Source organism: Carassius gibelio, chromosome B22, assembly GCF_023724105.1.
Source record: "Carassius gibelio isolate Cgi1373 ecotype wild population from Czech Republic chromosome B22, carGib1.2-hapl.c, whole genome shotgun sequence".
Lineage (NCBI taxonomy): Eukaryota > Metazoa > Chordata > Actinopteri > Cypriniformes > Cyprinidae > Carassius > Carassius gibelio.
Genome location: NC_068417.1, coordinates 32,953,202 through 32,964,784, shown reverse-complemented (window position 1 = coordinate 32,964,784; position 11,583 = coordinate 32,953,202). Strand labels below are relative to the sequence as shown.

The 11,583-nt window shown below is 35.6% G+C and overlaps 1 protein-coding gene across 3 annotated transcripts; it reads left to right on the top strand.

The window, feature by feature from the left end:
- The first annotated feature begins 364 nt into the window (after nucleotides 1-364).
- Nucleotides 365-11,305, top strand: LOC127988218 (uncharacterized). Of its 3 annotated transcripts, none has more exons than XM_052590848.1 (4): nucleotides 365-458; nucleotides 562-900; nucleotides 10,228-10,356; nucleotides 10,431-11,305. In XM_052590848.1, the coding sequence occupies exons 1-4, from the start codon at nucleotides 416-418 to the stop codon at nucleotides 10,583-10,585; spliced, it is 666 nt and encodes a 221-aa protein (XP_052446808.1). In that variant the 5' UTR covers nucleotides 365-415; the 3' UTR covers nucleotides 10,586-11,305. The 3 variants fall into 3 exon arrangements, 2 of the variants coding, with proteins under 2 accessions (XP_052446808.1, XP_052446809.1); XM_052590849.1 differs by lacking the exons at nucleotides 10,228-10,356; nucleotides 10,431-11,305 and adding exons at nucleotides 984-1,112; nucleotides 1,329-1,959; XR_008161587.1 differs by lacking the exons at nucleotides 365-458; nucleotides 562-900 and adding an exon at nucleotides 9,810-10,136.
- Nucleotides 11,306-11,583: the final 278 nt, after the last annotated feature.

The window sequence follows — 11,583 nt, the reverse complement described above, 5'->3', positions numbered from 1 at the left end:
AATTTTAAAATCGTCCCGTGTGAACCAGGCCTTAGCTGCGAAGAGACAAAAAAATAAAAATAAAATAAATAAAAAATCCAACACAATCTACAATCCAAACTTGCTTTAAGAATAAATAAATAGTGGCTTCTGAGAACTTGTGTGTGTGTGTGTGTGTGTGTGTGTATGTATATATATATATATATATATATATATATATATATATATATATATATATATATATATATATATATATATACATTTTTGTTGTATATATTAATGACAAAAGATTATATGTAGGATTATATGTGGGAGGATCGCAAGCAAAATAAAAACTTCCCTTGACTTCCTCCTGATTGTGGTTAAAATCACCATTATTTTTAAAGTTCTGCGGTAAAGTTTCTTCTCTAAAGTCGTGTGAAAGAAAGACTGAATCATGAAGTGTTTGAACATCATGAAGATCATGCAGCTTCAGCTCTGTGAGTTTATTGTACTTGAATGCTTTATTTTTCATTATGAACTGTTCTTTATAATGTTTTATGACACCATAATAATCCATATTGTGTGTGTTTTATTCCACAGATCTGTTCATATGGTGTCGAGCTGCAGAGACTTTAACAGATCATTTAACAGATTTGGGTCAGAATGTGACTATAAACTGTGATCTTGATGAAACGGATGTTAACTGGTTATTACTGAAGTTACCAGATCCTCCAGTTCTGATATTACTCTCTTTCAATACTTCAGCTACTTTTTACTACAGTAAAACTTTTCAACAGAAATATTCAGTGTCGGGTTATCATCGTCTGTTCATAAATAATGTCACTCTTGATGATTTAGGACTTTATTACTGTGTGACCAGTGCCATAGAAAAATACAAACCTCCAAAATACAGTGACGGCACCAGACTTCACATCACTGGTGAGTGAACATTCACTGAAATTAAACACTAAATCATGGTTAGACACAAAAGATTAATATTAAACCCTTCAATGATTGCACAGAAGCAACTCCAGATCTAGAGATCCAGGATCATACAGTCGTGAAGTACATTGAGAAGAATCAGACACATTTGCGGATTATCACCTACATCTCTGCTTTCATAAATGCTCTTCTGATTGTTGTGTTCTTAGGTGAGTCCTTTTATTGCACATAACTGGCTCCAAATAGGAAGATTATGGGATTAAACTGTGTATGGTATTGTTTAATATTTTTGAAGAATATTGAACAGCTCTTACAGTTACATCTCTTTATTTTGAATAATGTAATGTAAAAAAAAAACCTTAAGTGACCAAACAATATTTTTTTGGATGAACTATTTTGATGTCAAATCTGAATTCACTTTTAAGGACTAATAAAGCTTCATAGTGATGAAGGAAACAGAGATGACCTGAAACAATCTGAAGATACAATCCGGCAGAATCTTCAAGTTCTGGATTTCGAACCTCAGGACTCAACTCAAACACTGATATGTTATGAGAAAATATAAACCATGTTATATAAAGTATAGAAACATAATATGCCTAGTGTAAAGTTTAATTATGAAGCTTACAAATATTATTATATTTATGCATATGTGCTGATATTGCTTTTATACACCAATGTATACACTGCCAGGGGCATGCAAATGCGTAAAACATAATACAGTACCTAACAATTATGCATGAGAGACTCACAGATCTAGAGTCGAGAATTTTACTGGAAATAGTGTGATTTTCATGTTTTCTGTCTATTTCTGTTAAATTGTATTAAGTTGCAGATGTAACTAAATGATTAAGCCACAGTGCAAAGGAAATGCCTCCTGACCACAAGAGAGCAGTTCTGAGATAGAAAACCAAGAACAAACCAGCTAACTAACTAAATACACAAACCACTGACCATTGGCAAGTGTTTTGTGTAAAGACATCTAAGATGAGGATTTTGTCTATTCGTTTTATATATGTATATATATATACACGCACACACACACACACACACACACACACACACACACACACACACACACACACACACACAAGGATTTGAGACTTTTATCATGCCTTTATTATTTATTTTTAGTACTTCGAACTCTTAAGTGGAGATCTATTTCCATAGTATATAAAAAGTCAACGAAATAATAAAAAAGTGGACATCAAAAAAAATAAAAAAAATAAATAAATAAAGAATTGATGAAAAGTTTCAAAATACCCTCCTCAGCCTGCAGCCATAATACATTATTAATGTTTTTGAACATCAGAGAACACCAAAGGACACTTAAATGCAGTTTGCTTGTGCTGTATTATTATTAAAATAATTTCCACTCGTCAGAACTGTGACACGGTGGACTGTGGAGACTTAAGAGCTGTTAGATCATGGGGACAACCGTTCAAGTCTGGCTTGGCTCATATTGCAACATCTTCCTTCTCTCCACCTTCTTTTCCTTGTACTCCACTCTGTAACAGTAATTGCAAAAATAAATGAATAAAAGACTGAAAAAAGGATGCTTGCAGACATGCAATAAACAAGAAAACACAAAGTAACGTAAACATACAAATAAATAAACACATTTTAACAAAACATTTTTTCCTGAATGTATTTTAGGTAAATGCCACTTATTATAAATGTGTACAGTGACAGATTTGTAAGATTTGCAATGCAAATGAATAAATAGAATGAATTATAAAGATTTAGGAGCGTCCAGGTCTCAGGGACGGATTATGACACAGCAGTGACCTGGACATGGACCGATTAAAGGCCCCTTCGGTTGAAATTCTGCTCCTTTTCGATTCAAAATTTTCCAAAACCTGTTAACTATGTCCTAAAATATGACGTTTCTCAAATAAGTAAACAATTTTTTTTGCACCTTTATAGATCATGTTAGTTCATCTATAATGGGCTATGGGGAAAATAGTATAATATTAGTGTAATCTATTAACTAGCCTATCTGTAAAACTCGTCTTTTTATTTGTGCTAGATAGGGGTGTCATTACATAGAATATTTTTAATACATCTGACTTTATATTAAACATATTTAATAAACACATTGCAAACTAGACAGAGTTCAAGCACTCTCAACAACTTGCACTATACAGTGCAGTGCCTTGTAAAAGTATTCATACCCCTTCGTTTTTGTTTTCATGTTTTGTTATGTTGTTGACTTATTTTAAATTACTTTACATTTTTTCCACATCAATCTACACTCCACACACCATAATGACAAAGCAAAAACAGTATTGCCAAAACGTCATAAATTTATATACAAAAAAAAACCAACAACAATAAGTTCATTGCATAAGTATCCATCCCCTTAATTTAGTATGTAGTTGAAGCACCTTTACAGCCTCAAGTCTTTTTGGTATGATGCGACAAGTTTTGCACATAAGCATTTGGCAATTATCTGTCATTCTTCTCCTCACTTCTTCACCTCTCAAGCTCTGTCATGTCGGATAACTGACGGACATTATTTATAAGTTTCTTCAGAAATGTTTATTTGGATTCGAGCCCAGACTCTGGACTTGGAGAGTGTTTGACTGCATCAATAATAATTTAGCACAAATTTGGGTGTATTCCCCAACATCAGCTCTCAGCTCTGTGTAGCTGTTTTTATTTAATTTTTTTCTCTAGAATCTTTATCTTACTATCACTCTCTGTTTTTTTTAAAGTGGTAAAATATAACTTAATTCACAGCTTATTTCTGATATTATCGATCAATCTTATCAGATTAACTTTGATCGTTCACTTTTATTTTATATCCGTCAGTGCAGTACACCTGCAAAGCGTTAGCACTCGTTAGCTTGTCATTAGCGTTTTCTTTTCTCCTCTCCTCTCTCTCGCTCCAGTTTTTCACAAGTTCATCAAACAACCGCAGTAAGAATATTTCATCAAGCACGGTGAGTAATGGCTTCTCCTGCTATCGTTGCACCTCTTGCCACATGTACAGTTTATCTATCTCTGTCGCTGATGAGGGATTCACATGTGATAAATGCAGGGAAATAGTTAGGCTGACAGATTAGATTTCAAAATTAGAGACATGCATCCAAACTTTAATTGAGGACAGTAAGAATGTTAGGGGACTAGATATGGCTTTGGATGCGTCTAGCTCAGGGATTCCTGCACATTGTCTGGTTCCGGCAACAGAGCCCCTGCAGCAGGGCAACTGGGTGACAGTGAGGCAGCGTAGTCGTGGGTCAAAACACCGCTCTTCTGTTACGATCAAAACATTAAACAGGTTCTCCCCACTCAGTGATGCACCCACTGAGAAACCTGATGAAAGTGCTCTAGTTATTGGTGATTCTATTGTACAGAACGTGAATAAAGAGACACCAGCCACCATAGTCAAATGTTTACCGGGAGCCAGAGCGCCTGACATCTTGGCAAATTTAAAAGTGCTGGCTAATGCTAAACGTAAATACAGTAAGATTGTTATTCATGCCGGCGCTAATGATGTTCGACTTCGCCAGTCGGAGATCACTAAAAATAACTTTAAAGAGGTGTGTGAACTTGCAAGCATAATGTCAGACATTGTAATATGCTCTGGTCCCCTCCCTGCTTACCGTGGTGACGAGATGCATAGCAGATTGTCATCACTCAATGGCTGGATGTCTAAGTGGTGCCCACAGAACAACATAGGTTTCATAGACAATTGGACGAGCTTTTGGTGCAGACCTGACCTGTTTAAAAGAGATGGTCTTCATCCCTCCTGGGGTGGTGCCACTCTCCTCTCTAGAAATATGGCAAATAGTCTTAGTGTTTATACTTGACTAACTGGGGACCAGATCAGGAAGCAGACAGACTGGCTAAACCGACCGTCTGCTAGCTAGGTCAGCTAATTCTCAGCACATAGTGACTTTTTCACCTAGATATCACACTATAGGGACTGTGTTTGTTCCCTGAACTAGAAAATAAAATAAAAAAATAAAAAAATGCCCAAACCAAGTTAAGATTAACAATTTAACTGAGGTTCAACAAATAAAAAACAGAAGCAATATGGATAAACAAATGATAAAGCTTGGCTTATTGAATATCAGATCCCTTTCTACGAAAACACTTGTTGTAAATAATATGATCACTGAACATAATATAGATGTACTCTGTTTGACAGAAACCTGGCTAAAACCTGATGATTACATTATTTTAAATGAGTCCACCCCCCAAGATTACTGTTATAAACATGAGCATTTTACATCCGAGTTAGTTCTGGCTGCAGATAAAGTTTTAATAGTAGGTAATTTTAATATCCATGTTGATAATAAAAAAGATGCATTGGGATCAGCATTTATAGACATTCTGAACTCTATAGGTGTTAGACAACACGTTTTAGGACGTACTCATTGTCGAAATCATACTCTAGATTTAATACTGTCACATGGAATAGATGTTGATAGTGTTGAAATTATTCAGCCAAGTGATGATATCTCAGATCATTATTTAGTTCTGTGCAAACTTAATATAGCCAAAATTGTAAATTCTACTTCTTGTTACAAGTATGGAAGAACCATCACTTCTACCACAAAAGACTGCTTTTTAAGTTATCTTCCTGATGTATCCAAATTCCTTAGCATATCCAAAACCTCAGAACAACTTGATGATGTAACAGAAACTATGGACTCTCTATTTTCTAGCACTTTAAAGTTGCTCCTTTACGCTTAAGGAAGGTTAAGGAAAACAGTTTGACACCATGGTATAATGAGCATACTCGCACCCTAAAGAGAGCAGCCCGAAAAATGGAGCGCAGCTGAAGGAAAACAAAACTAGAGGTATTTCGTATTGCTTGGCGGGAAAGTAACCTATCCTACAGAAAAGCATTAAAAACTGCTAGATCAGATTACTTTTCTTCTCTTTTAGAAGAAAACAAACATAACCCCAGGTATTTATTCAATACAGTGGCTAAATTAACGAAAAATAAAGCCTCAACAAGTGTTGACAATTCCCAACACCACAGCAGTAATGACTTTATGAACTACTTTACTTTTAAAATATATACTATTAGAGATAAAATTGCAACCATTCAGCCGTCAGCTACAGTATCACATCAGACAGTGCACTATAGACCCCCTGAGGAACAGTTCCACTCATTCTCTACTATAGGAGAGGAAGAATTGTATAAACTTGTCAAATCATATGAACCGACAACATGTATGTTAGACCCTATACAATCTAAGCTCCTAAAAGAGGTGCTTCCAGAAGTCATAGATCCTCTTCTGACTATTATTAATTCCTCATTGTCATTAGGATATGTCCCCAAAACCTTCAAACTGGCTGTTATTAAGCCTCTCATCAAAAAACCACAACTTGACCCCAAATAACTAGTTAATTATAGACCAATCTCGAATCTCCCTTTTCTGTCCAAGATACTAGAAAAGGTGGTATCCTCACAATTATATTCCTCCTTAGAGTTACAAATGATCTGCTCTTATCATCTGATCGTGGGTGTATCTCTCTATTAGTTTTATTGGATCTTAGTGCTGCGTTTTACACAGTTGACCACAAAATTCTTTTGCATAGACTTGAACACTTTGTTGGCATCAGTGGAAGTGCATTAGCATGGTTTAAATCATACTTATATGACCGCCATCAGTTCATAGCAGTGAATGAAGATGTATCATATCGATCACAAGTGTAGTATGGAGTACCTCAAGGCTCAGTGCTAGGGCCGCTACTCTTCACGCTTTATATGTTACCCTTGGGAGATATCATCAGGAAACATGGTGTTAGCTTTCACTGTTATGCTGATGATACTCAGCTCTATATTTCTTCGCGGCCTGGTGAAACACACCAATTTGAAAAACTAATGGTAGCATAGTCGATATAAAAAACTGGATGACGAGTAATTTCTTACTGCTAAATTCAGAAAAAAACAGAGGTGTTAATTATAGGACCTAAAAACTCCGCTTGTAATAACCTAGAACACTATCTAAGACTTGATGGTTGCTCTGTCAATTCTTCGTCATCAGTTAGGAACCTAGGTGTGCTATTTGATCACAATCTTTCCTTACAAAGCCACGTTTCTAGCATTTGTAAAACTGCATTTTTCCATCTCAAAAATATATCTAAATTACGGCCTATGCTCTCAATGTCAAATGCAGAAATGTTAATCCATTCATTTATGACCTCAAGGTTAGATTATTGTAATGCTTTATTGGGTGGTTGTTCTGCACGCTTAGTAAACAAACTACAGCTAGTCCAAAATGCAGCAGCAAGAGTTCTTACTAGAACCAGGAAGTATGACCATATTAGCCCGGTCCTGACAACGCTGCACTGGCTCCCTATCAAACATTGTATAGATTTTAAAATATTGCTTATTATTTATAAAGCCCTGAATGGTTTAGCACCTCAGTATTTGAATCAGTTCCTTTTACATTATAATCCTCTATGTCCGCTAAGTTCTCAAAACTCAGGCAATTTGATAATACCTAGAATATCAAAATCAACTGCGGGCGGCAGATCCTTTTCCTGTTTGGCGCCTAAACTCTGGAATAACCTACCTAACATTGTTTGGGAGGCAGACACACTCTTGCAGTTTAAATCTAGATTAAAGACCCATCTCTTTAGCCTGGCTTATACATAACATACTACTATGCTTTTAATATCCAAATCCGTTAAAGGATTTTGAACCTGGAACACTTCCCATAACACCCGATGTACTTGCTACATCATTAGAAGAGTGGCATCTATGCTAATATTTGTCTGTTTCTCTCTTATTCCGAGGTCACCGTAGCCACCAGATCCAGTCTGTATCCAGATCAGAGGGTCACTGCAGTCGCCCGTATCCATTACGTATCCAGACCAGATGGTGGATCAGCACCTAGAAAGGACCTCTACTGCCCTGAAAGACAGCGGAGACCAGGACAACTAGAGCCCCAGATACAGATCCCCTGTAAAGACCTTGTCTCAGAGGAGCACCAGGACAAGACCACAGGAAACAGATGATTCTTCTGCACAATCTGACTCTGCTGCAGCCTGGAATTGAACTACTGGTTTCGTCTGGTCAGAGGAGAACTGGCCCCCCAACTGAGCCTGGTTTCTCCCAAGGTTTTTTTTTTCTCCATTCTGTCACCGATGGAGTTTCGGTTCTTTGCCGCTGTCGCCTCTGGCTTGCTTAGTTGGGGTCACTTCATCTACAGCGATATCATTGACTTGATTGCAAATAAATGCACAGACACTATTTTAACTGAACAGAGATGACATCACTGAATTCATTGATGAACTGCCTTTAACTATCATTTTGCATTATTGACACACTGTTTTCCTAATGAATGTTGTTCAGTTGCTTTGAAGCAATGTATTTTGTTTAAAGCGCTATATAAATAAAGGTGATTTTGACTTTGACTGTCTTTGATCACAGGGATGTGATTTCATCCAGGAATCCTAAAATAAAAATGCTAAAAAATGAAGGGGTGATCATTTATGATTGGCTGGTAGATGGAGACAAAACTCAGCAGAAAACTTCCTCTTTATGCCTGCATGAGAAGTACAAGGTGTGGTGTGGGAGCATGCGAACTGGTTGAGATACGTGTGTTTTAGGGGGAATCAGACTGTCCAACAATTTCATTTGACAAATCTATCTCTATACTGTATTTTCCTTATCAAATTTTCTCCCTTTGGAGGCCATTATTGATTTCTCACAGTAACATCACGACACTGAAGAGTCTGCTTAGTTCTAAAAAAAAAAAAAAAAAAAAAAAAAAAAAACCCCCCTTGAGACCAAGAACCTTAAGTGGCATTCTACTTTATAATGGCTCCTTTATTTAAGTGTGTTACTTGTGGTTTCTTTTTAATTGTTTGTGAAATTTACCAGCAATTTCTGAGTGAAAATGGTTTCTATTCCATATCCAATGCGACTTACAAATGAGGACAACGGAAGCAATCAAAATCATCAATGAGCGATGATGGTAAATGATATGTCAGGCCTATTAATATTAACATTTAGCTATTAAAATATAGAATGTGAGAGGACAATAACATATTTAGCTTGTTTAAATGAACTAAATATTATCATTATTATGTTTTTAATTGTTTTCACAAAATATATTGAGATTGAACAATAATTGGCAGACTCCCCGTTAAAGACGATAAGGTGTTAACATCTGATACAATAATACAAAAGTTCAAAGATAAAAAAGAAGGACAATTCACTTTGCAATGAATATAACTAAGGTTTGTGCTGACCACAATAAGTGATGTCAAGAGTGTTAAAAACCATCAACATCCAAGACACAGAAACCACAGACAGACACACACACACACACACACACACACACACACAATGTGCAGAGAATTTAAATTAAAAGATTCAGCTTTCTTATTCAGCTTCTGTCATGTTAATAATAAAGCATATTTATGTATCTTTTATGGTTCACAGTATTGGCAATTTTAGAGTTAGATTTTTGTCCATCAAAACCATTTTTTGGTTCTGTGTTGGGTTTCCATTAGATGTTGGATATAAATTATGGGTTTTGAAGTAAAACCAGTTGAGAACAATAAAGTAACTGGCATATACAACTATCAAATAATAATACAGTAGTTCATAGGACACTAAAAGCTAATTGAATTGCAAAGTACATAATGTGGTCAGTGCAAACTTGACTTCAACTTCCTCTTGATGTGGCTGAAATTCGCCGCTTGAAACTCCTGGGGTACAGTTTCCTCAGCACAGACAGAAGAAACCTACACAGCATCGTGTTGAAGAGTTTGATCATCATGAAGATCATGCAGCTTCATCTCTGTGAGTTTGTTATAATTCATAATTGTTTTTGTATGAGCTTTCTAATCTACGTTGATTTCTAATTTCCTAATGGTGAGGTCATATTGAATATATGTGTGTGTGTTTTATTCCACAGATCTGTTCATATGGTGTCGAGCTGCAGAGACTTTAACAGATCATTTAACAGATTTGGGTCAAAATGTGACTATAAACTGTGATCTAAATGAAACGGATGTTAACTGGTTATTACTGAAACTACCAGATCCTCCAGTTCTGATATTACTCTCTTTCAATACTTCAGCTACTTTTTACTACAATAAAACTTTTAAACAAAAATATTCAGTGCCGGGTTATCATCGTCTGTTCATAAATAATGTCACTCTTGATGATTTGGGACTTTATTACTGTGTGACCAGTGCCATAGAAAAATACAAACCTCCAAAATACAGCGACGGCACCAGACTTCACATCACTGGTGAGTGAACATTCACTGAAATTAAACACTAAATCATGGTTAGACACAAAAGATTAAATAGTAATATTAAACCTGTTCAATGATTGCACAGAACCAACTCCAGATCTAGAGTTCCAGAATCAAACAGTCGTGAAGTACATTGAGAAGAATCAGACACATTTAAAGATTATTACCCAGATATCTGCTCTGTTGAGTGGTCTTCTGATCATTGTGATCATAGGTGAGTTCTTAGAAATGCATCTTTCTGTCTTTAAAAATGGGAAGAATTGAATCTGAATTTACTGTCCCATTTAGGTATAGTAAAGGTGTTTGTCCTTGGAAGCATGAGAACCAGGGACAACCTGAAACAATCTCCAGATACAAACCTACAACAGCCCCAAGTTATGGATCTTGAACAACAACAAATCTCAAGCCAAGCACTGGGAAAACAAGTAATATCAATACAATAAAACATGAGTAAGGATACTATTATGTACCCATCAAAAGGATATTTAAATTCTCTCATGTACTCACCCTCATGTCATTTCAAACCTGTATTTATTTACTCTGTGGAGCACAAAAGAAGATCTTGTTTTAGAAAATCATTTAACAGAAAACTGTATCAAATCTGCATTATGATTAAATGGTATTGGGTTTTTTTTTCAGTACACTACCGCTGACTTTTCCACACCATGTAAAAGGTTTCAGTCGCGCCAAATAAATGGCACATATGCACTTCTAGAGCTGCCAGAATCAACAAATAACATCTGACCATTTTAGTTGTATTTCTCATTGTATTTGAAAACGTATCGCATAACTACACATATTTGGCATGATTTGTGCTAAATAATAATGTTGAGTTTTCGTGAAGATGTTGTAGCTTTAGGCTGTAAGTCAAACAACAAAACATCCTCAAAGCCAGTGTGACTGTACATTATCTATTTTGTATTATATATGTAAATATATATGAAACGTGTGTGTGTGTGTGTGTGTGTGTGTGTGTGTGTGAGAGAGAGTGTGTGCATATGTGTCACACAAAGCATATACAGAGAGTACGGAAAGTATTCATATATTTTAGTTTTTCTTTTATAATCTTCAAAAATGTCAACAATTCTGTGTTTTTCTGTCAATATGGGTTGCTGTGTGTATATTAATGAGAAAAAAATTAACTTAAATGATTTTAGCAAATGACTGTAAAATTACATTGTTTTGGTCTTGGTTGAGCTTGTGTGTAAAAGGAGTTCAAGCATTTTAAATTGGTGTTAACTGTATGCATTTTGTATCAAAGCAACAAGAAATGTGTTAATTGTATAGCCTACAAAAACGGATGTTGTGCTAACCGTTTTAAACGGTAAAACTTGTTAAAGGTATTGAAAAAACTGTCTTAGCGATTGTAAAAAATTGTAACAATTTGGTCCTTTACAGATTCCTTCCCTAGTGAAAAATAAATATATACAAATTGGTAGAA